Source organism: Opisthocomus hoazin, chromosome 2 (assembly GCF_030867145.1).
Source record: "Opisthocomus hoazin isolate bOpiHoa1 chromosome 2, bOpiHoa1.hap1, whole genome shotgun sequence".
In the NCBI taxonomy this organism is placed as follows: Eukaryota; Metazoa; Chordata; class Aves; order Opisthocomiformes; family Opisthocomidae; genus Opisthocomus; species Opisthocomus hoazin.
This window is the reverse complement of record NC_134415.1, coordinates 31107792-31135492: the sequence shown is the minus strand read 5'-3', so window position 1 is coordinate 31135492 and position 27701 is coordinate 31107792. Positions and strand designations below refer to the sequence as shown.

Sequence of the window (27701 nt, the reverse complement as noted above, 5' to 3'; positions counted from 1 at the left end):
TCACGATTTTTGCTGGACGAGGACAGGCTGGTGGCATGCCAGAGGCTGGATTCAACCCAAATTTGTGTAACACGGGGCAACCGGATCCGCATTGATCACGGAGGTCGGGCCGGTGGAGACATCGAGGCCCAGCTGGCCCCAAGCCGCATGCCGGGGACATCTTCTGCCCTCCCCGTGACCTTCCTGTGCGGGGTGGAAAAACTTGGTGTTTTTCCACTCGAAGCCTCTTGTGCGGGCTTATTGTTTCCGTTTTTAATTCCTGACGAAGGGAGCGGTTTGGGACGTTTATGGGGGTGTCTCCCCGAGCGGGTGGGTCGGGGGTCAGCACCGGCAGGGCCCGTTCATCGCCTCAGGGCTGCCTCGCAGCGCCGGCAAGGCGGCCGACCCTGGGCTGCGGGCGCGCACCCCGTCCTGCGGGGGGCGCTATCCTCAGGGGGCGCGCGGCCCGGCCGGCAGCTGGTGCCCCGGGGCGCGGGCCGGCGCGGCTCCCTCCCCATTGGCTGCCGATGACATCACCGCCCCGTCGCCCGGCGGGCCGGCCGCGCCTCCGGCCCCGCCCCTCGGCCCTCCGCCGCGCCGCCATTGGCCGGCGGGGCCGCCCGTCGCCTCCCGCCCCGCCCGCTCCGAGCCGTACATTTACGCGGTAGCAAAAGAGAAAGTAACGAGGATGGTGCGGGCGGCGTGCGGGACGCGGGGCGGCAGGCGCGCGGGGCAGCGGGCTCGAGACACAGCGGCGGCCGCGCGGGGCCGTGACGTACCGGGCCGGAGCGCGCCGCGCCGGTGAGTGCGGGGAGCGGAGCGGGGGCGGCTGCCGACCCCTGCCAGGGACGCGGGGCCGGGGACTGCGGGAGCCCGGGCAGCGCTGCCGCGGCGGCGAGCTCCGGCCCGGCTCACCGCACCGCGTGGGTGGCGGCGGCGGCCCCGCGTCCCTGCGCTCGGGGTAAAACTTCGGTTTCTCACTTCTCTTCTGCTTTGTGTTTTTCGTGTTCCCCCCGGCTGGAGGAGCTGGGTGATCTCTTTCTTTTATTTAATTTAATTTTACATTTTTTTAATTGCATAGGACGAAGGCGCTCGGGGCTGGTTTCTGCTTTTTTCTAAGCAGCGGAAAGGGCGGGGACGGGGAAGGAGAGTGGGGTGGAGAAGCTCCCGGGTGGGCCCGGCTCCGGGACCCCCGCCGTCACTCGCCCCCTGCCCGGCGGTGCCCGCGGTTTTGCCCCGGTGGCTGTCGCGGGGCCGGGAGCGTCCCCCGGGAGAGGGCCCTGCTCTTGGGGACGGGGCACCCGCGGGCCCGGTGGCAGGCTGGGCGGGGGGCGGGCCGGCCGGCGCTGGGAGCTTGTGGGGGGGTGTGGGGGGTGGCGGAGTTCGTGAAGTTGCTGTTGGGTTGAGTTTTCCAGCGAGAGCCGCGGCTGCTCCGACAGTTGCCTGGGAAGAGGAGGCACTGCCTGGGCTTTCTGAGGTTGCCTTGTTCTCCTTGTTTCCCGAGTGGGAAGGGGGGGTTCTGATCCTGTGTGCTGCCCCTTGGCAAATGGCAAGGTGAAGGGTGGGCAGGCCGCGACCTTGGCTGGGGCGCGGGGGACCCCGCTTTCTAGAAGGTGTGAAACGTGCTGGGCAGGAGGGAGCTGCTGCTCTGGGACTGCTGGAGAACAGCAGCTCCTGGGGCTGGGGGCTTCTCGGGGGCTGGACTGACCTTTCCGATGGGGGACGGAACCGTGAGGCACGCTCTTACTCTTTGTAAAGAGCTCCAGAACCTAATTTTCCCATTTTCTGTGTAGCTTTATGTGTTCAAGTTTGTAACAGTCTCGGAGAATTTTTTCGCAAGCTGATTTTATTCTAGCTTGCTGGAGAAGTTGCAGATCGCCACTGACGCGTTCAGCTCCGGCGTGTTCCTCCCAGTAGCAGCATCGGCCCCAGTCGTCGTTTCCCTTGCTGTAAGCAGTGGGAACGAGAGAAGGTGCCTCTCTCGTTATCAGTGGCGTGCCTTCCAGCCTGGGGTTTCAGAATAGCTCGGCACCATCTGCATGTAGACAAATGCCTGCTCCTGGGTGTAGCTGCACAGTCCGGGCTAGTCGCGTGTATTCTGCATGCCATGTGCAGATAGCTGAAGTATTTCATGGGGGATTGGAAGAGGTTTTTTAGCAGCTACTGTGATCTGATAACTGGCAGAAGGGGTTGTTAGGTTGTTACCCATGGCTAATGGGTGTTGGCAAAGCAGGTTGCTGTATCTATAGGCTTATGCGACTTCATCATCTGTTTTCATCACCTTTTTCTTCTTCCCGCTCCCCCTCCCTTTTTTCTTTTGCAGGATGATCTTGAGTTCTTCTTAACTTGCTAGTGCTCAGCCTCCTCATGCCTCCATCTCCTTTAGACGACAGGGTAGTAGTGGCACTTTCGAGGCCGGTGAGACCTCAGGATCTCAACCTTTGTTTAGACTCTAGCTATCTTGAATCTGCCTCTTCCGCCGGTGAGAGCCACTCCAGTCTGCTCGGCGCAGCTGTCGTGTCCCTAAAGACTGCTAATCTCACGTATATGCCCTCATCTAACGGCTCTGCACGCTCCCTGAGTTGTGGATGCAGCAGTGCCAGTTGCTGCACTGTGGCAACATACGACAAGGACACTCAGGCCCAAACTCAAGCGAGCACCAGCAGCGCCAGCGCCGGAGCCTCCACTGCCTGCCCTGCCAACCAAATGGTCAACAGCAATGAGAACACCGGCAGCTTGAGCTCCCTGGGTGGAGTGGGGAGCCCGGTCTCGGGCACCACCAAGCAACTCGCTAGCATCAAAATCATTTACCCCAATGATCTGGCGAAGAAGATGACCAAATGCAGCAAGAGCCACCAACAGAACCAAGGGCCTGTCATCATTGACTGCAGGCCATTCATGGAGTATAATAAGAGCCACATTCAAGGGGCTGTCCACATTAACTGTTCCGACAAGATCAGCCGGAGGAGGCTTCAGCAGGGCAAGATCACTGTCTTGGACTTGATCTCCTGCCGGGAAGGCAAGGACTCCTTCAAGAGGATCTTTTCCAAAGAAATCATAGTTTATGATGAGAATACCAATGAGCCAAGCAGAGTAATGCCTTCCCAGCCGCTCCACATAGTGCTGGAGTCGCTCAAGAGAGAAGGCAAGGAACCCCTAGTCCTAAAAGGTAATCCTCCGCTTTGCCCATGTGTAATCTCATGGTTCGCTTTGTGGTGCATGTATCCTGCCTCGCTGATGGTTGAACTTTCAAAGCCTTTGTTTATTTCTAGGAAGGCCTGTGTGCCCTGAGTCACCAATGGCAAAGCAGATGCCTTCCATGAACATAGTGGGGAGATGCTTGCTTTTCTTTGAGTAGTGGAGAGGGTGGGAACTCGAAGGAGGAGGAAATGCGCTTCCTGGTGTCTGTCTGTGCAGACAAAGAATTTCCACCAGTGCTTACTCTGGGTATTTATAGTCCAAAGGGCAGAGGTCCAGGAGGGTATACTTCTCTTTTAGCTTGTCAGACTGACCTTTACTTGGCAGCCTTTTTTTAGTCCCTATAAAACTGAACTCATAGGTGCTGGAGATGGGCAGTAGAATGGAAAGTAGAAGAAGGGAGGAGGAAAGATGAAGGAGGCCTCTTGGTCCAAGGCATTGCATCATGGGCCAGTCAGCAAAACTTGAGGAGCAGTCAAGCCTTGTTTGGTGGACTGGGGTCGGAATAATGGACGGAGGGAGATATTTCATCTAAAAAGTGATCTGAAAGTGTTGCTTACATGTATGCATGCTTATATATGTATAAGGCTTTCCTGTAAAGGCTTCTGTTTTAATGTGATGTTTGGTCTATACCTTAATGCTCTGGGGTAAATGAGCCCCACCGATTAAGGCAGCATCCAAGGACACTTCCCTTTCTTCATTTGATTCTGGAGCTCCTATTTATAACAATGCTGCCCTCTAGATTGAATCTCCTTTCCCCTGGGTGTTATGCCATTGAGGCATGGTTGGCAGAGACTGGCTGTGGCCATGAGAAACTGTGGAAGGATTTGTTGCTTAGCTCATAATGTGTGTATTTAATTGACTTAATTTTTCTGTACAGCTTACTACTTCTAACCTGCATAATGTGGCAGGTAAATGAATTGGGCTGATAGTTTATCCCTTTTCCTCTGCTTAGTTTCAGAGCTCTGTAGGAGCTAAGGGTACTGTGGGATACTCCTCTGTGTGCATCTTGTGGAAGCTTAAAATTGTGCTGAACTTCCTCCTTGCTACCGGCAAGTGTATGGTTGTGCTGGGTTTACTTTGATAGTTGCTACAGGTTCCCAGTATGCTTTTATTGAATCTATCAAGTTGTGATGGTGCCCTTCATCTATAAAAAAGGGAAAGGACGTGCTTTGCAGAGTGAGGTTATCGTTGAAGTCCTGTGTTTCTGGCAGTAGTCATTCTGTTCAACAGCCCTTACAACTAGATGTATGGTTGTAGATTGCAAGCCTTCCTATCCTTAGAAAAGTGGGATGCTGAAGGTGTCTGTCCTCTGTGTTTCTCTGAAAACACTGAAGCTCCTGCGGATCTCAAGCTAGCAGTTCTTCAGTACCTGAGATAAGAGGCCCTGGCTGAGGTGGAGCCACAGAGCTGCAGCTGGGCAGCACCGAGCTGTTGGGTCCTGTGCGCAGCCCCCTCTCCCACCTTCCAGTGCTGGCTGCTGGGTTTAACTGAGTGCTTGCAGGATTGCTTGGGCCACTTTTGGTTTTCAGCCACTGAGAAATGTTAGCATTTGCCTCCAAGACCTGCCCAGCAGAAATCCCCCTCCCCAAGGTGTTCTGCCAACAGATCTGGAAGCATGCTAGAAGATGGGAGAAGCCCAAATCATTTGCTTTTTGGGTGTAGTAACTGGCTGGGACAGAGCAGACCTTGCTGGGGAAGTGTGTAGCAAGGAGCTCTCCCCCATCACTTTAACTCCCATCCCCACCTTTGAAGTGGGGCTTGAACTGGGGTGAATGTCGTGGAGCGTAGAATAAAGCAGCATTTAGGAAGGCTGTGGTTAAGCTTCCGAGCCAGAGGAGTCGTGCTGGAAGTGCTTGTTACTTAGTTTCGCTTGTCAGATAGTGTTTTTTCCATCATGCTTCAGCAGCTGGGGTGCTGGGGTGTGCATGCCCCTGGGTTGAGGCACCAAAATGAAACTAGGGGAGCCCTCTTTGCCTCCGTTTCTTATTTCGAGCTATTTCTCTTGCTTGCTGCAATCCGGTCCTAATTTATTGCCGGCCCATCTGATCCCCCGTGTTGTGTTTGCAAACACTGGTTGCTAGCCTGGCTGTCCAAGTTAATGTCCCCCTGATCCGGTGCCACCTTCTCCATGTTTGGTGCTGCCTGTCAGCCTGTGGCCCCGTTGCCGTTTTTGTGGTGCGGTGTCATGTTGTGGGGCGAATTCGATCGGCAAAGCTGAGGGTTGAGTTACAGTTTTGGCTTACAGCACACCGGGGTAGCAACGTGGCCCTGTGTGCGCTTGGGTTTTGGGTGCCTGAGTCTTTAAGCAGCAGAGAAACTCTGTGCTGTTACCGAAGGCCAGGCTGTGATCTATAGATAAATGTGTGTATGGGGCACCGTATTAGGCTCAAGTTAAAAAGAGGTGGCCTGATTTATTTTTGATGTGGCAGACCAATATATAAACTAGCACTGTGACAGGAGAGCACTGGGATTTTAAGTATGCTGTAGTATGGGGGGGATTTTAAGGCCTCTGTTCCTCCCTTCTTATCTGTGACTTTGCCACTTCCTTTAGCATGGAATGCTTTTGTCATAAATGTAACATTTGCATAATTTTGATTTAAGCTCTTTAGAAGCAAAGGTTTGCTTATTTCTTTGTTCACAAGGCACACTGGCACTTGAGACAGGCACAACCCCCCTGTTTTAACAGAAAGAAAAAAAAAATCATGTATTTAGTAGTAGTGCTGCTACACGGGCTCTAGCAGCCTAAGCTGTCAGGGCTGAACTGCTGCTCGGTCTGTTTGTATATGAAATAGGAAGAAGTCACATTTCCCTCTGCACCCATGCACCTTCCTACTGGACCATGGTATTGCATGCTTACTGAAACCTAAAGGCCTCCCTTTTTGTGGATGCCTGCTTTTTTTTTTTTTTTTTTTTTCTCTGAGCGTGGGGAAGAAGAGGAGGAAGAACCAGTGAAGTGAGCCCAGCCCCTTCTGCTGGAGGCCAGTGGCAAAGCTGTTGCTGAATTTGGGGAGGTAGAGTGCGGCGGAGCACCCCTGGCCCTCCTTGGCAGGGTTATGCCCCTTTCTCTCCAGCAAACCCAACCGCGAGGTGCCTCTGCCTTCCCTGAGCGCCTCAGCTTGTAGCAAAAGTGGCCTGGCATCTTGGGGTTCTGTGTGCTGGAGTTTGCTGCCGGGACCTAAGAATGGGAAGTGGGGGATTCGTTTGCATTCAGATGATGAGTATTATTTTACCCAGAATGAAACGTTTAGATTTGGAGTTGAGTGTCTCTTTTCCAAGTTAAATTAAATCTACAAATTAAAGATGATGAAATGTGGAAGCATCTGTGCCAACACATTTCAACAGCTTTTAACACAAGAGAAGTTGCCCTTGTCTCCCTAGCTAGTGTCTTGCGGTATTGCCTTCATCCTGCCCTTCCTCCTCTGCCTTCCAGCCCCAGCAGTGGGAGCATTATGAACCTGCTGAAGTCTTGTCTTTAGTTGTTAAAGGCTTCCCTGCCTGACTGCAGGGGAACACCAAATTCAGAAGCAGAGGTGCAAAATGTAATTTGGTGAATAATCCCTCCCCCCCGTGCTGTAAACTGATGGCTGGACTGCTGCAAGGGGGATGGGGAGGAACCAGCTGGTGGTGATAACAACTGGTTGCTTCTCTGTTCTTGTTCCTGGTCTGAGGAGTTTATTTATGCTCTGGCTTTCAGTCTTCTCGTTGCTAATCTAACAGCGAAACAAACCAAGCGACTTGCTCTCATTATAGCTGCAAGTATAAGACCTGCCAGCAAACCACTTCATGCTTTCTGGCATGGTCTAAGAATACCTTCAGATCTCTTACCACATATCGGCGAAGCTGAAACAACTACAGAGGGACTGAGACACCTAGAGAAGGAATAAGTACCTGTTTTATGTTGTCTCGTGTTTGTGTAAAATACTGTTATTAGCTGCTGTTGCAATACCTGAACTGGTCATAATCTGTTGCAAAAACCTTATTAATTATTATTAATTATGTAATTTAACAATGCCAATGTTGCTTTAAGCCCTAATTGGATTACACTGCTCGAGGGTATTTGAGAGTAAAACTTGACGCAATGGTCAACAAATCCAGCTGACTAACAAAACACGTGCCTGGCACTTACTTTCACCAGAGATCTCCCACTTAAGAATTATTAGGTCATGGTTGTAATAGGGAAATGTGTATTTTTAAGAGTTAAGTAATGCATATGAAAGATCTAATGTGTTTAAAACTGAAGTGTGTTCACTCTGTGCTGTAGAGGAAATCTGGCCCCATCAGTCACTGGGGGGGGGAAGTTCTGCTGGCTCTATTAGGGCTGAGTTTTCGCGTTCCATTTTCAGACTGATTGCTAGAGCTTGGAGAAGTATCTCTTTCTGCACTGGAACAGCTAAACTTACTGGCCGTAACACTTGAAAATTGGTTATGTGTGTCTGTACCTCTTGCATGTAGGTAAACTGGGACAACAGGGAGGCTGGAGACCACGCTGTTTTTCAGTACTTGGAGGGGATGCTTCCGCAGAGGAGGGTACCTCCAAACTTTGCCCATTCAACAGTAATGGGAAGTGTAGCACTTCTTCCCAGATGATGGGATCTGAGTGTTCAAAGTGCTGCCTTGCACAGTGCCTGTGACATTTGAACTGTCCTTGGAGGGGGTAAGAGCAATGACACTGCCTTGGAAAGAGAGGAACAGGAAGGACTTTTTATTTTAAGCTCTCCAGCTTCCCATACCTGTGGAAACCAAACTAAGAGTCAACAAGCAAACTGTTGTGTTAGGCAAAGATCTCTGATGGTTGTAAAGGGAAAAAAAAACCACAAACCTGTCTCCAGTTCTGTTTAAACTTGGGAGACATCCCCTGCAATGTTCCTGGTGGGTGAATCACAGAATGGTAGGGGTTGGAAGGGACCTCTGTGGGTCATCTAGTCCAACCCTTCTGCCGAAGCAGGGTCACCTACAGCAGGCTGCAGAGGACTGCGTCCAGGCGGGTCTTTAATATCTCCAGAGAAGGAGACTCCACAACCTCCCTGGGCAGCCTGTTCCAGTGCTCCGTCACCCTGAGGGAAGAAGTTCTTCCTCATGTTCAGACAGAACTTCCTGTGCTTCAGTTTGTTATTTGAATGTTGGCTTATAGTTAGCTAATTGCCTCATGAGCTGCCCTGACTGTAGAGGTGAGACACTTTACTAGTAAAATCTTCATACAGTTGCTTGCTGGTGTGTCTTCTGGCTTTCTACTCTTAAGGTGAGCACAGCCTTGTTGAGAGGCGCAGGGTGGAAGAGTAGCTGCATTTGAGGTCTGAGTGGTGTCTGGATGTTAACTAATACAGACAGACCTTTTTTTAGGATCTGTGCATGAGTTGTTTTCCTTCTGAAGCAGCAACCAATGTTTTTACTATGCTTAGGAGCACTAAAGTTTTTAGTGAGCTACCTTGGCTTTAACATGCATTTGAAGTGGAGGACCAGCCACTTGTCTTTAGGCTATGACCCTGTGTTCTGTGAAAAGCCACATTATAATTAGTCTTTTATTTATGCAAGCAACACTGAAGTGAAGAAATGCCATAAATAGGAGCAGCATGCACACAGTCTTAACATTTGTCTGTTCTGCATGTTCACTAGCCAACCAGGAGAGAAATATTTCTCAAATATTCAGCATGGGCTCGCAGGGCTATAGAAGTTACGCTGTTTAAAGAAATAGATTATGGTAATCTATGAAGATGACCTAATGCATTGTCCCTTTGCGCATAAGATAAGGTTATGCATGGTGCTTTTGGGAAGTCTTTGGTGGGCCTGGGAGAGTGCTGGCTGCAGAAATCACAAGGCTGACCTGAATTGTCGCAAGCAGTTGTTTGCCTGGAGCATTGCACTTGCTCTGCTAGCAAGTCTTTCAGATGGCTGCCTTTCACCTGGTCTTGATCCAATGGATGTTGGGGGTTATGGGGGTAAAGCTCACGTGTGCACCAGTGCCTTTAGGGTTGGCCACCACTCCTGGCTGTGCCCCCCACTGCACCCTGTGTGGATGTACAATGGGGAGCTGCTGTGAGCAGGAGGCATGGAGGGGTTTGGCAGGGTTATTTCTGCAGCTGAAAAGTCCTGGGGTGCTCATGGCTTCTGTGTGGGGTGGCTGATTGATGCTCTGTGCTCCAATACTTTCGGCAGTGAAACTGCAAGTTCGGGTTTTTATTAGTGCCTTCTGACATTTTAGTACAGGAAACTCTTTGCTTCAGTTAACATCTATGATTAAGGCAACTTCATGTCTGGAAGCATCTCAGCCCACTGGAGGTTGGTTTTGGTGTGTTTTCACATGCTCTGAAAGATGTGCGTTCCTCAGGAGCTGATATACCTCCAGAAGGTGGTCTCTGGCTTGGTTCTGGACCTGTACAGCAGCATTTTAGGGCTTGAAGGAGAGGAGGGGGAATACGGGAGAAGTATTCTGTTCCATGTGGTGCAGAAAAGGGGCAGTCTGGTTAGAGGGATAACTCTGTGCCTAGATAGCAGGACAGTCTTGGGCCCAGGGGAGCTCTGGCCAAGGCCTGCAATGGTCATTCTCCCACTCTGACTAAGCACATACAACAGCCTTGCTGTGAGGCCTTGGACAAGTTATTTTGATCTGTCTGGGTTTTTTTTCCTGTTTTCTGCACTGTTTGTAGTGCTGAGCTCATCTCTCTTGTTGCCGTCGGTGTTGAGCGTGGCTTACCCAGCTTCATCCACTGACACAGTGAGTGGTACCCTAGAACACCGCAGCTGCCTGTTCCAGAAAGCTGGAGAGGGGATTGCAAGCACCCCCTCCTCCCTTGACAGTATGTCTTTGCTAAAGTGATAAACTGTAGGCTCTGATTTGCCTCTAGGGTTGTTTTTTTTGTTTGTTTTAAAAACTCAAGGTTCGCTTTCATGTCTTCCTTTGCTTGCGCGAGCAGACTACCTCTTTTCCAAAGGAAAGCTCACATCCAGCAAGGAGACCAAGGTCCAGAAGGGGCACAAGCTCATGGTCTCCTGGCACTTGTTTAGTGGTGTCCCTACGAGCATGTCCCAGGGGAGCGTGTTCAGAGAGACCTGAGCCAGCAAGTCGGTGAGGAGCAACTGGAACCTTGTAGGTCTGGGTGCCACCTAGTCCCTCTTGTCCTGAAGGAACGAGCTTCTGATTGCTGCCGCCTGGCACAACGCTAGCCTTGTCCAGCTCAACTACACACTCGGGTCCCTTGGCTGGGGTCCAGCCAGCTCATGAGTCCCCGCACTGGGCAGTCCCCACCGGAGGGGTCTGAGGCTTGCCCAGTCAGGGTGACTATAAATCTGTCATCACCTTCTGCTGGGGGGACATGGATGCACTTAGTGGGTGGGTGGGTTTGGGAGCCACTGCTCCCACTGGGGTTAGATGCTGCTTTGCATGTGTGCATCGCTCCGTTTCAAAGATAATGGCTTTGAAGGAAGAAGTTGGAAAAAATGAATTAAAATCATAATTGTGATGTGAACATGTTGGTTCCAACTCTTTTTATTATACTCTAGCTTTAGAAAGCCTACAGTGTGCCTGGGTTAATTCCCACTTGATTTGCTGCAGCAGAGAACAACTGCTTCTAATTAAAGGTAATAAAAAGAAGAACAAATGTTTATCCTTGTCCACACATGACTTATCATATATATTTTTTTTTTACAGTAGCTCAGAGATTTGGAGAAAAGATAACTTGCAACTGGTTGTCTCCAGTTTATTATGCCAAAATGTGGTATTGAGCAGCTGAGCAATAATGTTTTAAAGCAAAAGCTCCTGTTACAGCAGTTGTTCTGTACTGTGTTGGTGATGGGCTCTAATTCTTCTTGGCCTGTCCTAAGATAGTAGGAGTTCGTCTCTTCCGTTGACGGAAACTAAGAATGAGCTTTTTGCAGCCGCTTAGAATTTGTGGGTATATTCTAGGTACAAAACCACTTAATGTGGTTGTTTAACATGAGGTTAATCTTGGGTTCATAGGTGTTTGTGTTAGTCCTGTAAGGCAGCGTGACATCTCTGTTGAGGGATCACGCAGTATTTGTGCTTCCTGGGAAATGTTGGTGTTAACTCACCTGTGGAGACAAGGAGACACAGATTGGTTTTGATCTGGCTGAAGGGATTCCTTGTTTGATTGCTGTTTAGCCTGGATTCTGTAACTAGGGGAGGGTTTTTTTTTTATCTCTTGACTCTGGAGTATATGGATGCAAACTGGGTCAACTTTCTCTTGCCCTTTGGGGTCTTTAGGGTCTACCCTTGCCTCCCTGACCATTAGGATCGGGATTTAAGTGCTGGCAGGGCTGGCCCTGAAGTTTGTGGCAGTGTGGCAGCATGGTGCTGGTTCCAGTAGTTTGCTGCTTTTATTTTTGGCCAGTCTGTCACTGGGATGTTTCAAGACAGCACCCTTCACTTTCTCTGGGTTGTTTTCATGTGCTTTGAAATACTTCATTGCAAAGTGTCAAATCAGAGCCACATATTACTATTTCAAGCTAAAAGGACAGAAACTCTTAACTTCAAAAGGGAGTTTAGATCCTGCAGGAACAGACTGCAGTCCCAAATGCTGGTGAGGTGTATCAGCACCCTATTTTCCTTTCATATTAATACAAATGTTGCTGGTGTTTCTGATGTGGAGGAGCAGTGGTTTGGGCAGGAAAAGAGCCTGTGTTCAGCTTTGGGAGAAACAAAGCAGCCTGCCCTGTCATTAGAAAGAAGCTGTTCTGAAGAGGTTGCCCTTAAAAGGGTGAAGTGAGTGAATGGATGGCTGAACCACCAAAATGTCAGTGTTCTCTGAAACATGCAAATTAAACAGAAATGTCCACTCCTGCGCAGCTGGGATTACAGATGTCTGACACAGTGCCGGGACCCTTCTGCCTCTTCAGATGTGCTGAGCTGAAGCCCTCGGCGTTACGCTCGCAGATCACTCTGCCGTCACACTGGCTGCTGGCTGTTGCCAGACCAAGCGGGACCGTTGCTTCAGGGATGCACGTGGTGATGGGCAGGGAGAGAGTTGGTGATAGGTTTAAAAAACAAACCAAACCGGGTGTTTTGGGTAAATCTGGGCTGCGTTACCTCTGTCTGTGAAAATGGACTCATAGCTCTTTGTCAATATAAAACCATTTGTGGTATCTTTACTGCATTAAAATAGTTTCTGTTCCCTCCCCCCTCACTTCCCCTCCCTTCTTTGTACGTAGCTGTAGCGTTTCTTGATGACCTTTTGTTAATATGATTTCCAGTGGGAGCATTTCACAGTAGAAGTATGTATTCCTTCAGGGTTTATGCTGACATTTCCAGTGATTATTTAATTGGACTTCATGTTAGCCTACAGCCCCACGGGAATGCATACTTTTGCTATGAGAAGTTATAATGTGTCTAATTTTGAGTTTCTGCTATAAATGCTTGCCCTCTGGGGAGGATAAGTCAAATCCTTGTCTGTTGCTGCAGAATCGTCACCATAGTGTGTTTGGGGTGTGGGGTTTCTTGTCTTGTTCCTAATTACATTATTGTATAGCTTAATCCTTGTACTGAAATTGAGAGCAAGCCTTCTCCTCTTTCACCTTCCTGACTGCTCCCAGAGGATAAATCAGCGCTTTGAAGGATGCTGTCATGTGCTTTATTTTCCTGTGAATATTTTTTTTTTTTTTTCTTTCAAAAGGGCAGACTCTGCACTCACTCAGTATAGGGGGATTTCCAGTTACAAGCTGGAACCACTGTCTTGAATTCAGAGATGTGGTTCAGAAGTATTCACAGCGGCTTCTGGACAGGCTGGTGGTTAGTCCAGAAGTTAGTGGCATCTCTTGGAAAACCTGGCAAGTAAGGTAGGCAAGGGGTGTGTGGGATTTGTCCAAAACTTAGGGTCTGAGGAAAAACTAAGACCAAAGAAAAAATCCCAAACTGAAATCCCAGGAAAGGTTCCCTCGTGGCAGACGGAAGTAAAAAATAATATTGTTTGTTTCTAATTGGATGATCTAGTGGTCCTCAGAAGAAGAGCGAAGGGATGAGAGCTGATGGTAAAAGAACTGAGTGACGTGCTGTGGCGTGACGTGCTGTGGCGTGGTAGGCATTGGGGGTGACAAGGTGGTTGAGGGCAGGTGGTGGCGAGGCAGCAGAAGCTGAGTGGAGCTGGGCTTTCGGTCACCTCTCTCCTGACTCCCTGGATGTGTTCCTCCGCACTGTGTCTGCTGTCAAAGTACAAAACAAAATCAGATGAGACTGGGAACTGCGAAGGCCAGTGGGAGAGGATGTGCTGTGGCAAGGGGCATGAGTTGTAGCGAGATGAAATTAGAAATAACATGCAAATGCATGTGCATGTGCCTTGATGCTGAGGGGAAACCTTTCCTCTTTATCCAGTGTCACACTCTTGACCTTTAAAGGGACCTCAAAGCTGTTGTGTCAAGGATGTGCTTGTAACTCCTCTAGGCCAGAGTTTGTGTACAAACCAACCTCTCGGGATAGTTCCCACATGGAAAAAACCTGACCTTGCAAGTTCTGTGGAATGCAGGGTTTTGCCTGTTTTTGAAGTGCCATTGGCAGCTCGATTAGAGGGAGAGACCAGATTAGATTGAGTTTATCAAGGTGGAAGCTGTTCTTTGTGAACTATGTTTACTTTTTAATGTTTGTTTAAAGCTTAATCTATTGCAGCAAGGCTGATGCTGAATGCCATGTGGGTGACAGGGAAAGAAACCCTGTGATGGGTCTTTTGAACCTCCTGTGGACAGGTGAGAAATACCCTCGAAGGACCAGAAAGTCAGACCACTTCTACTTGCTGGTAGCCATAGAACAGTCTTCAGTTATGTCTTTGATTTTGAAAAGGAGGGACAGTGTGAGTTGCTGAGGTAAATGTGGATACATGGGCTGTAAAAGGATGGATTTCTTTTTGTTTCCCCCTTGCTTTAACAGCAGGAATGGTAATGTGTAAAGCAGTCCTGGTGTCACTGTGGTTGTCATGTACTGCAGAAGCGTGGGCTTCCCTCTGTTGTGGCCTTGACCTTGCATAAATCTCTCTCCAGTGTTTTTAAAACAACCAAATGAAAACAACCAAACCACAATTTCTTTGAAACAAAAGGAGCAATTTCTTTGTCACTTAGGTGAGTGTGGTTTGATAGGTCCCCACCCCTTTTGACAGAAGGGAGTTGTCCTTCTCATCTCAGCTTTCCGCTGTGTGAGCCAGATACATTACTTTCAACCATGTCGAACTTTCTACAGCAGCAGGGGCAAGCCCTGAGTGCTGCTCAGCAGCAGCTGTGGTGCGGAGGAGGACATCTGTCTTGGAGAGTAGGAATGCTCCTACAATGACCTGCTTGGATTAGCCCCATTGCTCTAGAAGAGGTGTGGGAAGCACAGTTCTTCACCACAGGAAGCAGAGCCCTGCACAGACAAGGAAATGGGCTGTCATGCTTAGGGAATTTGGGCATCCCTTCTTTCAGTACCTCAGGATGAACAGTGGATGATCCGCAGCATGCACCATGAACTGTCTTTGCTATGGCTAAAATGGTGTTAGCAATGGCTGTGGGAAAGCATGATGGCTAGATCTTCCACTGTGAGGTGGTTTTAGTTGTCATGCTCTACAGGTGCACCCCCAGTGACTCTGTGCCCTCCCTGCTAGTGCCTTTGGTGCCTGGTAGACCTACCCTTGCTTGAGGCTAAGAGAGTACTGCCGGAGAAATATGGAGAGTTAGGTGCTTTTTTCTTCTGCTTTTACTCTTTCCATATCATCTCATGGGGTTGGAGGTAAGGTAGTGGGCCTTTGGTTTGGTTATGGCGCAGATACAAGATCCTTTGTGCACAGCCATAAACTTCTGCAGACATGGCTGTGTTAGTTGGTGGTGTGAAGGAATGGTCTGGGTGGTTGCCCAAATCCTAGGAGTGGATTTGGCCTGTACTGGCTGAATTCTGCTTCAACCTTTACAGCTCCTTTTTTTTTCTTCCCTTGGTGGAAGCAAGCAAGCTGTGATGGATTTGCTGCTGAAAGCAAACCTGTGTTAGATGGGGAGTGGTGTCCATTGGAGTGCCTCTGTGCTGGAGCTTGCTGTTTCCCTTTGTGTGGGAGAGCGCTCCTACCATAGACCTGCGACCTGGGGACAACCGCTGCCTCCAAATAAGCTCAGCCAGCTTTTGCCCTCGGTAAACCTGTCGCGTGAATGGTCAGCACAAGCAAAGTCATGCCATCTACTTGCTGGAAGCCAGTGGGGACTGTACCCTGAGCACCAGCGTGCCGCCCTGCAGCAGGACGTCCAGGCACTGCTGGTGGCACGGCACCAGGGTGGCCCCTGGGCCCTGACCCTCCTTTCCAGGTGGGGAAGGGGTACAGTACTGGGTGGATGAAGCAGTGAGCAGTACCTGGCCTCTATTTTTACATGCCAGAGTCAGGTTTGCTTAATCTTGAGACATCCTGCACTTTGAATCCACTTGACACAAAGTCGTCTGTTCATTAATAACACAGGAGCAGTTTAATTGTTGTCTTAGTGGAAAAATACATGAGACTGTCATCAGCTGTTGCTTCTGGCAGTGCTTTTCTGCAGTAATGTAAATAAATGAGGTCACAGGTTTAAAGGAACAGGCTGTACTTGCACAAATTCAAAGCGTCATCTTAAACAGATAGACACCAATTGTCTGAATATCTCTGTCCTGTGCCCTGAATGATAGCTGTAACATTTTGACCTTAAACACTCTCAGATGCAGCTACAGGGGCTCAGTTTGCTGTGTCGGTACTGACAGGGCACGTGCTGAGTGGGTGTTAAAACTTGGCTTCGTTCCTGAGCGAGTGAAGCTTTTCGTGGCCAGAACCCTGTGATCGCTGAATTTTCCGCTGCTGCCCCCATGAGAACCCAGCAACTCGAGAGCAGGGGAAGTTACAGACCCACCATCTCTTCCGCTGATACTTCACGGCCTCCTGGGATTTCTGCTCTTGTTGTGCATGTGTGTGCTGGTTTTATTTTTTCTGGGATGGCTTTGTGGTATTGTAATTGAGGATGAACAGATCCAGAAATCCGCTTGGACAGCTTTGAAAGCTGTATAAAAGGTCTGTTTGTCTCCCGGGACCACGTGTTCTGTCTAAATGTGGATCCCGCATCTGCAGTCTGTCATGTATAAAAATATGTTCTTGTTTGTAATGGTAGCAGGAACACCCAGTACCTGCCACGCTCAGAACAAAGTATGGCCACGCCGATGAGGTAACGCAAAGGTATTGCTTTATGATGGGGGTAGTTCACAGTAACTGCCTCCCTAAGCTCTCGCTATAGGGGGAACAAGGTCACTTACTCCCTTTGCTGTGGGGTGAGGGCCTGTTTGCAGAGAGGAAACATATTGCAAATCTACCTAAGCATACTGTGAGCTCACAGCCTAGTTGGTATATAGTCACAGAGCAGCAGTGGTGGTTGAAGGAGGTGCCAAAGAAGACGCAGAGATGGAGGGCAGGTGTTACTGTACTCCTTGTACTTTAATTCTCTATCTTCTCTTAAAAAAAAGTCACTTATATAAAATGCGTGCGATAAGGTTCATTTTTCTTGCTGTCTTTGAAGATGATTGTTTCTATTGCAAGGTCATGGTCTCTTGTAAAAGCTGGCTGCCTCGTTTCTGCCATACCTTTTGTGCCTGTTTTGCATCATATTTGCTCCCTCTGATGGCAAATGACAGATCCCATGTTTGACATGATTTTTAAGCAAGCACCATGCTGCTCGTCTTTTATTTGTTCAGAGCTGCGCTGGCTCCTGCTTAGCTGCTCACCTGGCCCCGTAGTGTTGGTGCAAGCCCCAGACTACTGGATGGCTTTGGAGCTGGGAAACCTGTGCGCAGCTGCTGCCCAGGCACTGCTCAGTGAGTGATTTTTTTTTTTTTTTTTTTTTTTAGGAGCATTAAGCGAGATGTTTATGGGCAGATGGTTGCAAAGAACTTGAACAAACAAGAATGAGTAGCTGGAGCACGTACAGTGCTGACTTGAGACTTCCTAAAAGTTTTGAGGTCTTGGACTATCCAAAGTCTGTTGCTCACTGGCTGTTCTGGCAGGGCAGGATGCTGGAAGGTGTCATGCAGTCATAACTGCAAAAATATCTGCCTCTTGGCATCAGCGGTGAGCAAGAGCCCTCGGTCTTCTGTTGTGTTCCACTAGATAGTGGGCAAGGCCAACTGCGGTCAAGGGTACTGCTTCGTTGATTCACTTCCTTATGGAAGAAATACTTCGGGTTCCTTAGTGTACTGAGCATCCTTGTGTGTCCGTCTTCATTGGGATTTGGGTAGGTTCAGTTCCCCCCTGAAAGCTTGCCCAGCAGCTGTTTTGGAGCAGAGTGTGCACAAAAGCACTTGGTTTGTAATCCGCATCCATGTGTGGGCTGCATCAGACTGGCTGGGCGGGTCGGGCTTTTGCCGTACTTTGGTTATTAAAACTATGCGGTATGTTTAAAGCTAGAAGAGACAGGTTACAAGCATGGCGTTCTGTAGAAGTGGACACTGGTGGCTCATCTAGCTGCTGGCGTTTTGGTTTGCCGCTGGAGGTGGCTACGCAGCTGAGTCTGGGCTTCATGGCTGTTGTTCAAACTGCACTGCTGTGCATGCTAATGGTCTTTCCTGGAGGATATGTTATGTTGCCTCTCTGCTTAGGCTGCCTCTGTGTGATGAAGGCTTCTTGCATATTGCAAATAACAGCTGAAAAGCTGCTTTTAAAATGCAGCTTACTTGTTGTGCTAGTGGGAGGCTTCTGCCAGGTCGTGCTTCTCCTCCACACTCCCTGTTACTGCCTACTGGAACACTTCCTTCACGCCCCAGGTTTGGAAAGGCTTGAGCAGCTTCAACCACAAAACAGCTTCTGTTACAACCATGAGTGGAGTCTCTGCATCCATGCCTTGAGCTTTCTCGTGGTCTGGAGTTGCTACTGTCAGTAGCAGTGGTAGGTCTTGGTACTTGCTGAGTTTAATGAATCAACTCTTAGACCAGGCTTGCAGTAGCTATATGACGACCTCCTTTCCAGGTATGGCCTCTTCTCTCCCGTCTCCTCTCCTTCACTGCACGAAGACTTTAAATGCTGAAGTAGCAGCTGCTTGACAAAGGAATACAGGTGCATTTGAGTACCCTGTACATTTTATTTACCTTCCTGTGGGAAGTCCATCCCTTTTTGATTCCTTCTGACTGGTCATAATGGACTTTGGTTGGACCTTTTCTAGAAGCAGTCTCAAACTTTAGAAAACCTGAGCATTATGCATGTGTGACCTCCACTTAAATTGTACTAGTGCCTCGTAAATCAGCTAGGAGCAAGGTTTGTGTATGGTGAGGGTGGATTTAGGGAACAGCACTCATGAGGTGTCTGGATCCTGGTTTGGGACCTGCATGACCCGTGTGGCAGTGCCGATCCAAGCTAAGCTCCTACTGTTGGCGTTGGAGTTCAGATTACCTCTGTGACTGCATCTAGCTGCATCCTTTCTGGGTACCAGTGTTCTTGTCCAGTCCTTCCTTGCTTGTGTGTCTGAGCCAGTTCAGGTTAGTAATGCTCATCCCAGTAACGTGTTGTTTCAGAGACATTTGCTCTGAGAGTTGCTTGGGTATGGTATGTTAAATATTGCTTGAACTGACTTTTTAACTCCCTACCTGCAGGAGGGAAGAGAACAAGGAGGGGGAGGATGTGGACTGAAATTAGGAAAGGTGACCTTTTCACTGGCGAATGTCAGGAAAGAAATTGTGAGTGAAGCTATGATGTGTTTGGCTACCCCACTTGTTTGGACGTCTTCCACGTCGTGTGTTTGGGGTTGCTTTCCCATCCCTTGGCCTGATGCTCCTGCTGGAGTGGTAGCGATTGCCCTACACCTCTTGATCTCTTCTGGGTACAGTGATAAGAGGAGCTGTGCACAATGTAATGGTCTTTTGTCTTCTTCTCCCTGTTCTCATCTGCTGGACCGAAGCTCACACTGAGGAAGAATTGGTAACAGGAGTGATAGTGTCGTCTGGCCGACAGGACAGGCAGAGGCCCCAAAAGCGGGATGTAGGTGGGTAGGAAAGAGCTTGCTCTAGACTGTCCAGCTCTGCTATATCTTACAAGGTGGCTGGTGAAGCAGGATGGTGTGTGCCACGCCGTCAGTGTGTCCACACCTGAGTGACAAAGCAATGGGATCCTACCTCCACCTATGGCTGCTTACTCCCAGAAGGCTGCAGGAGAGGTGAAAAATGAGCATTGGCTCTGAAGCAACTTATTTTTCAGGGATTTTCTTGAGAATTCTGACATGCTCTGGTTATTGTTTAAACAGCAGTACTTAAGGTGCATGGGTTGCTTGCCTATGCAGGAGGGCGGGAATGTGGGTTAGGGCTTAGCCTGTAGCCCAAACTCTAGGCTGGGATTGTTGGTTTGGATAAGACTGCAGACATCTTCAGCTTGAGGACCGTAGTCTTGTTTGTTTTCTTGGTGGATTGAGAAGACTTCTCGGACCCTGTCAAAGCCAGGTGATGCAGTTGGCAGATGAGCTCAGATGTTTGTCCTTGCTCTTCCTTCTGTCCTGCTCCACTGTTGTAACAACTTTGTGAGCAGTGGTCTTTAAAGCCGATCTGTTTGCTCTGTGTCCTGCAAGCAGCAGAAACAGCTGAAGACAAGCATGCTTTTGAGGTGGGGCAAATGTTTTGTGGGCAATTCAAGGATTTCTGGGAAAATCAGCTACTACTAGCATGTGAAGGACAATTCTGGACATTACAAAGGGCACTTGTATTAGAGGGACTCGCATGGATGTAACCTAGTCTGGGTGCCTCATGCCCGTCGAGTGCAGTATAAGGCACTGAGGTGGTCCCTGGATGGGTCCCATGCTGTGGTCAGCCGTGTGGAGGTTTGGAGTTGCAGCGCTTGATGCAATAGGCATCGAAGCCCTTTGGTGTGTCTGATCCGGTACCTGTGGGATGGTGTGTTTTGCTCTGTTTTAAAAGTCTTCCTTTTCTAAATCACTGTGGAAGACCATGAAAAAGAAAAATAACCTCTTTTTTTCTTTTTTAAAAATAACATTATTGGGATGGTGACATTCAGCATTTATTTTGGCTAGTGTAGCTCTTTCTAGTAACTTCAGTGTCACTCTCCCCCCTCCTGGGGTTTTTTTTGGCTTGCATTTGACAAAGTGCAATTGAGTCTGAACACTTGGCCCATCTCGGTGCGGTGCGTGGCTCCAAGTGTCCTGGTACAACAGAAACGTGCGCTTCTGCGGGCAAGGCGGGGGGATATATCGCTGCACTTCTCTTTCCGCTTTTTTCTTTTGGAGGAGCCACCTGTTAGCATTACATCAGCGGCTCTCAGGAACGCCGCCGCCTACCAAAGGCCTTACACAAAGTAGTTCTTCTTGTATTGTTTGCGCTCAAAGAGCTGATGTCATGCCAGCTGATGTCATTGTGTGCTTTGTGTAATCGCTATGGAAACCGGGCAGGTGGGGAGCCTGGGGCTGATGTAATTGCTGAATGAGGTGTAGAAAGAAGGTCTGCTTTTCTTGCTCCAGTTCTGCGGAGCTGCCCTCCTGGAAAAATTAAAAAAAAAAAAAAAAAAACGGGGGGAAAATGCTGCTTGAAAAAGCCAGTAAGATGTGCAATAGAGCCAGGGGAGGCACAAGCCAAAAAAAGTGACTTCTCCCTCCTCCCTCAGATCCATTTCCCAATCCATATTAATGTCCTAAAAATAACTCCTGCTAGATATTTTCAGGCAACCGGGACAGAAAAAGGAGAGCTGTTTGCCCCATAACCGAGCACCCCAGTCGCTGTTAGGTTACAAGGAGCAGTTTTCTTTTGTTCGGCTGCACAGACGTGTACGTACAGTTCCCCGGAGCAATGCCGGCATGCATGGCTCCCACCCCTCCGTGGGGCTCTTGGATGGGCGATGCCATGCAGGGCTGCTCCCGGCAGGTAAATCTGCCGTGGGCAGGTAAAGCTAAAAGCCTGTCCCAGCTGGCTCGCTGCCCTGCTTTTGTGTGCTGGTAGCCCATTTGCTTGTAGTTTTGGAGATGCTTTCCTTCTTGGAAAAATGCCTTTTGCCTTCCTCCCTACCTTTGCTGGCTCGTAGGTGAGGCAGCCCCAGCGCACGAATGTCACACAGAGGCGTGTTTGTCTTCGAGCCTGTTCCTTGGCACCGTCAGCCTTCTGGAGGGGAGGACAATGCGTGCCGCTGTCACCCTTGCCGCTGGCGGCCATGCCCAACATCAGTCACTGTGACAGTGGTGTTGGGGACAACAGAGCCAGCTCCAGTCTTGGTGGCCCCAGTGTGTGCCCTGAAGAAAGGTGGGTCCAAAGCATCGCTGACCTCGGGGTGTCTAACCTAAGTATCTGCTTGGTCTCTCTTCCCAGGAGGACTCAGCGGTTTCAAGCAGAACCACGAAAACCTCTGCGATAACTCCCTCCAGCTGCAAGAGTGCCCGGAGGGAGGAGGAGGGGGCGGCGCGTCTGCCGTGCCCCCCACACTACCTCAGTCCATCCCCACCACGCCGGACATCGAGAATGCTGAGCTCACCCCTATCCTGCCCTTCCTCTTCCTCGGAAATGAGCACGATGCTCAGGACTTGGAGAAAATGCAGAGGATGAACATAGGCTATGTGATCAACGTCACCACCCACCTGCCCCTGTACCATTATGAGAAGGGCATGTTCAACTACAAGCGGCTCCCGGCCACTGACAGCAACAAGCAGAATCTCAGGCAGTATTTTGAAGAGGCTTTTGAGTTCATTGGTAATTACCTTTGACTGGAATGCTTCTGTTTTTTTACCTGTTATAAGAATCTGGAGTGAATTTTGTGCTTTGCTAGTTGCCCTGAAGGCTGTGTAAGGCCGTATGTACTTTTGTTCAGGTTGTCAGAAATGCTGAGCACCTCATGTTTCTACTCATTCTCATCTCTGGCGTATCCAGTTAAGTAGCCTGGGGCTACAATTTTATCCATTGATAGTGATGCCAACCTCCAGGCCTCAAAATTCAGGAAACTCCACAAAACTGAGAATTTTTGTCACCCCCTCTTCCGAATTCCTTCACATTCCTAGTTTCCACAGTGGCTTCCAGCCAATTTTTGATAGTAACTATTTTTAATGATGGCTGAGTCTCTGCTGACTTAATTTCATGAGAAAACTGACAAACTTTCACCCTTCACTTGTTCTACTATTAGATTTATAGCTTCAGAGTGTATATGTGGATGAGCAAATGGTGATGAAAACTTGTATTAATAAGTCTCAAAACCCTGCAGGCTGTGTGAGTGTTTGCCACAGACATGCAGCGCGCTCTGACATTGGGGAGGCTGCTGAAGAAATGACCCGGCAACATTACCCATGTTGCTCTGAACTTCTCTCTAATCCACACAGTGAAACCCTCAGCCAAGTTTAGGGGTGTGTTCAGCTCTGCTTGGTCATCTAGGCTAAAGCCTGGTGGTCTCTTTCATCAGGGCTGGTCAGTGAGGGCATCAGCACAGGATACGGAAAGCTTTTGAGGACCTTCCCTTGCCCCTCTGTGTGGGCACAGCTCCTTGCAGTGCCTTTCACAGCATGATGAATGTCGCTTGTGCTTCTCCAGCACAAGTACGTGTCCTGAGAGGCTTTCAGAAATATGCCAGGGGCAGGCGGAACCCCTGGTGTATAACTCTCTTTTCTTGTGCTGAGGCTGGGCTTGTCTCACTTTAAGTACTTCAGGCTTGTTAGTGGAGGATGAGACAATGGAAACTTGCTTCTGTGCTGCGACGCAGCTTAGGTGGACTTGCTGAATGGGTGCAGAGCTGTCTTTATCCCTGCCCTCAGACAGTCAGTGTTTATGGCCGTTGAGTCTGGGTGTGGGTACACAGCCCTCTGAAACTCAGGCCTGGCTCTGTGGGGTGCTCTTGGCCTGATCAGCAAGGGTTGGGCCCCAGTTGTGGAACTGGGTCCTGGGGCAGGAGGTCCAGCTCGGCGTATTCTTCTGAGCCCATGTGCCCCTGCTGTCTGCCTGGGTAAGGCAGGGGTTTGCTGCTCTGAATGAGATGGCTCTTCAGCCTGAACTGGCTGTGTTTCAGTTGGCAGGGGGTCATCGTGCACCGATGCACGCAGTCTGTAGCCCTGCTACTTTAGTGAAGGTGAACAGGCAAATCGCTGCTTGTGCTGCGGTTCAGATGGAGTGCAGCATTAAAGCTTGAGTCTCACCACTGAGAGCTTCTACCAGGAGCCCTTGGGCTTGTCCTCTCCAGTGTAGAGGACCGAAGGAAATACTTAAAACCAGATTTTCCCTAGTGTTTCTAACCCTACCCTGGCTCTACCAAGTAATGCTGTCAGCTCCCCAGATGGCTGATTACTATGTACATGGGAAGGCGAAGGGAAAGCTCTGTCTGAGGTCGGGGAGAGGGGACTTCACTTTGATCCTTTGGGAAGAAAAGCTGCATCAAGAGATCCAGTAAAACCTTAAATGTTGAATTTGACAAGATGGGGAGATGCAATAGGCTAAGCTTGCATAAAGAAACGGTAAAGCTCTGAGGTGCTTTTGGGGTTGGAGGGAGACTCTTGCACCCAGCATCCCTATGAACTGCAGGATTAGAGCTCTCAAAACCACTAAAAGATACTCTTTGGCTGATGACCTTACCAAGGGCAGAGAAAGCAGCCTTGCTCTGATAAGGCTTAGAAAGTGTTTCAAAACCCATTTTACTTTCCTTTTTAATAATTACAGCTTGAGGGTCTGTCTTTATTTTTAATAAACAAATTATTTCTCCATTGAGAGTTTTTCTCCATAGCAAATTGTCATGTGGGGAAGTAAATAGTCAAAGCTTTCCCTTCCTCAGGATGAACTTTGAATTGCATTTGAGAAGATCTGGAAATGTTTAAACAGCAGATCGTTGGCCTATGTTTCTTTAAATATGTCTTGAAAAAACCACAACCAAACCCAGGTTTAGCTAAGACTAAAGCCATAGGAAGTTAAATCATCAAAAGGTCTCTGGGAAAGTGTGTCAAAATGCATTAGAGAGTTTCAGCTTTCTGAAATACTAACTGTCAAAAATGTCTAGAGGGAAGTTGGTTTCATTTATGCTTTCGCAATACAGGTTGAACACGGGGGGTGGGACGAACCATGCTCTTGGTGGGGTTGGATTCATGCCAAAACTTGCAAATGAGATTTGTGCTCCTGTGGCGGATTAAAACAAAAGAAATAGATTGGAGTGTCACATCCTGGAAGTTTTATCTCCTGCTTTAAAGGAAGCTGTGGGAGATGAGGATGGTGTGGTACTGACTTTTCTCTTTCTCGTGTCCTGTTGGCATATGGCTCTAGGGGCTCTGTCCTCCCTAAATCCTGCCTAGATTGCATCCCTCTAAGTGATGTATCTTAGTGGTGATTGTGAGTGTGTGTGGTGGTGTTTCCCTCCCACCCCACCGCATCCTTACCCCACCGCTCCCAGTGAGCAGCTCTGGAGGGGTAGCGTTCAGCAGAATGAGATGCTGCACTCGAATCACCTAGTGACAGGGACGGCAAATCACCCTTTCACACCATTGAAGGTGACCAAGTCAAAACAGACAAAGATTGATACGCAGCAAGTGAGGAGTCGGAACTTGAGGTCTCTTACAGCTGAAGTCCTGCTGAGGTATAAATTGGATCCAGCTCATGCTTTTGCAGAGAAACCACAGCAGAGTGCCCCATTGAATCTTGTTTCCAGAACAGCCTTGTGAAAGCCTCAAAGAGTAGGGCTTTGGAACAGATGTGCTGTTGTGAGTTGAATCTGAAAATAGCTGTTTTTTGGAAAGGTGGTATCTTGCTTTGGAAGACAATGAGCTTAAGATGCCAATGGAACGCAGCAGTGTTGCAACAGAGGTGGAGCCCGAGCTGCCTCATCGTGGGCCTTGACCTCCTAAATAAATGCTCCCTAGCAGCATGTGAGCAGTGCAGCAGTGTCTCTTGATGTGCAGTTTGTCTAATAAAGAGATTAAAGCGACTGTGAGGATTTTCATTGCTAGACTGGCCTGTGTGTTTCACATTTGGTAACTCTGAAACCCCAAAGAAAGATGGACTGGAGGGAAAGGGGAGGAGATGCTGCTGTGCTTGTAGTCAAATAAAGGGATTTTTCACATTAAATTACTCTTTAATTGCACTGAGCTTTTTCTAATTTGCAAACTGGCAAAAATCTTAATTTCTTCTGTCTTTCTTGTTTCCAGAGGAAGCTCATCAGTGTGGGAAAGGTCTCCTCATCCACTGCCAGGCTGGTGTCTCCCGATCTGCCACCATAGTTATCGCGTACTTAATGAAACACACACGCATGACCATGACGGATGCCTATAAATTTGTAAAAGGCAAAAGACCAATCATTTCCCCTAACCTTAACTTTATGGGGCAGTTACTGGAGTTCGAAGAAGATCTAAACAATGGTGTTACGCCACGAATCCTCACACCAAAGTTGATCGGCGTAGAGACTGTCGTGTGATGATGAAGCTGCGAGGAGGCGGCCGATGAAAGGGTTAACCTATTCTTCACCTGATTTGGGGTAGTGATGGGTGGGTTGTGGGGTTTTCTTTTTAGCTTTCAAGGGGGGTTTTGTGGTAAACTTTTTTGTGAATAAAAACCTTTTTTTTTGGTAAGGAAAGGTTTTTAAAAGATCCAAGAACTTCGCCGTGTTTGGGATGCTGTTGTAATTTCCTTCCCAGATGCTGGCAGAGCAGGGTGGCTTCAGAGCAAAAGGAGTACTTCTTAAAATCCAAAAGAAGAAGAAGAAGAAGAAATATTGGGCTTTTTTTTCTTTTTATTTTTTTCCCTCCTCTCCAGCTACTTGTAGAGTTTGTGGCTAAGTAGTCTGTGCAGGTTCATAGACTGAAGAAACCTAAGTTGACAGTGAAACACAAACAGACGAAACGAAGCAGGAAAAAAACCTCCCTGAAACATAAGGGCCTTCGTTCTGCAAAGGCTTTGCTAAAGATAACTTAGCTAAACGCTCACCAATGCCAAGGAGACCGGAGCAGCTTAAAAAGGCTGCAAGGCACTTTTCACGCTCCTGACGCAAACTAAAGAAGGGGTAAAAAAAAAAGTTTGTGGCGTGTTTCATGTTCCAGTTCTATTTTTCTATTTTTGGGGTGTAAGGTTTTAACAGTAAGGGACTTTGATCATTCTGTGCCATATGCCTTCACTGGCTTCTTGTGCAATAATAATTTGAGGTTTGTTTTGAGTGTTCAAACCAATTAGAGTTGGCTGCCCACTAATAATAAGATAATAATTTTTAAAGTCTAATAGTGCAATGGCAGCTGGCTTGGTTCAGAAAGGATAAATGAGAGCAATTATTTCGTTCCTTTATATGATTTTGATTCTGGTTACAGTGCCATAAACCTTGTTACATATGTATATCAGAATGTACAAAAAAATCGAGAACGAGCAAAGTTTATTTAAAAATATTTTTCGCACAGAATATTGGTGTGTTTCAGTTGTCTATGTAAAAAAAAAAATTTGATTATAAAACAAAACATCTTTTGGAAAATGTGTGTCCTTTTATTTCTTTAGCAATTTTCCCTTTTTTCTCCATGGGATGGGTTTTTGTTCTGTTCTTTTTGTTTTGTTTTTTTTGTTGCAGTGTGCATCCCCCTTTCACAAAACCTGCATCTCTTGTTTGGCATCTCCTCTTCAGTGTTTTCTTCCTGTCCTCTGTTGGTGGAACACGCTTTCTTTATCTTTATTTTCTGCTGTACTCTTGCATCTTTCAGTTTCTGTAACCGGATTTTTCTCTCCTGGAAGTACATCAGTTTTGGAGCTGTTCAGCTGAATTAGCACTATTGTTGCGGGCAGGCCTGTTACTTCTACAACTCAGTAGCCGTTTGGAAAATAAAGAAATCATCTTCCTGCAATTAGCTTAACTTCTATGTTACGAAATTGTCCGGTTTCTAGAAATACGTTGGTCTCTTGTGTGCTTTTCCCTGGCCTCCCTGTAGCAGTTCCCTGGCCTCCCTACTCCTTTAGAAGTTCCACGATTCCTGGGAATCCTCCTCCTGGGATTTTCACCTCTCTCTTGCCCATCATTCCTTCATCCCCCTCCTTTTCCAGCTGTGTTAAGTGTGGTGTGTATTGTAGGGCTGATGTTTCTGCCTGGCAGTGTCCCTTAGGTGGCTGACCTTTGCGTTTTTTGTTTGTATTTAATTTTTTTAAAATTATATGGTATAACCTGATTTCTTCTGGACTGTTGCCAACTCTGAAGTTTATTTGTATGAGTCTAAAAAGAGATAGAAAGCATTTCTCGTGTGATTCTGTTGTGCAAACTGATACATCCCAGGAAGCCTGGTAGTAGTGAAGGTTTTTTCCTAGATGAAAACTTGGATGGACTGAACCAAGTTTAAAACAGGATCTGTCAGAAAACTTACATGTAATCACATTAGACATGTATATTTTTGTGGACATTTTACTTAAAATGTTGTTACTATACAGATATTTTCTTGAAACTTATCCCTTTATTAAATTATTTTTCTACTGGAAGTGATTTTTTAATATTTTTTTTTATTTTCTATGATCAGTATTGGTCCTTTCGCTGTGATGCCCTTGGCAGTGAGTGTTACCAAGGTGGCAAAACCTCTCAGACTGTGACTGCTCCTGGAACTAAGGAGAGAGTGGCTGGATAGAGAAGTCCCTGTTTGCTGGTTGGGAGCCTTTGTGC

The 27701-nt window shown here is 48.2% G+C and overlaps 1 protein-coding gene across 1 annotated transcript; it reads left to right on the top strand.

Annotated features, from left to right (window-relative positions):
* The first annotated feature begins 669 nt into the window (after nucleotides 1–669).
* Nucleotides 670–27523, top strand: DUSP10 (dual specificity phosphatase 10). Its single transcript, XM_075413041.1, has 4 exons — nucleotides 670–780; nucleotides 2303–3148; nucleotides 21437–21814; nucleotides 25231–27523. Exons 2-4 carry the CDS (start codon nucleotides 2347–2349, stop codon nucleotides 25494–25496), a joined length of 1446 nt encoding a protein of 481 aa, XP_075269156.1. The 5' UTR covers nucleotides 670–780; nucleotides 2303–2346; the 3' UTR covers nucleotides 25497–27523.
* Nucleotides 27524–27701: the final 178 nt, after the last annotated feature.

Coding starts and splice junctions, on each gene's coding strand:
- DUSP10 (XM_075413041.1), top strand. CDS start 2,347: ATGCCTCCATCTCCTTTAGACGACAGGGTAGTAGTGGCACTTTCGAGG. Junction 3,149..21,436: donor GGAACCCCTAGTCCTAAAAG/GTAATCCTCCGC, acceptor CTCTCTTCCCAG/GAGGACTCAGCGGTTTCAAG. Junction 21,815..25,230: donor AGAGGCTTTTGAGTTCATTG/GTAATTACCTTT, acceptor TCTTGTTTCCAG/AGGAAGCTCATCAGTGTGGG.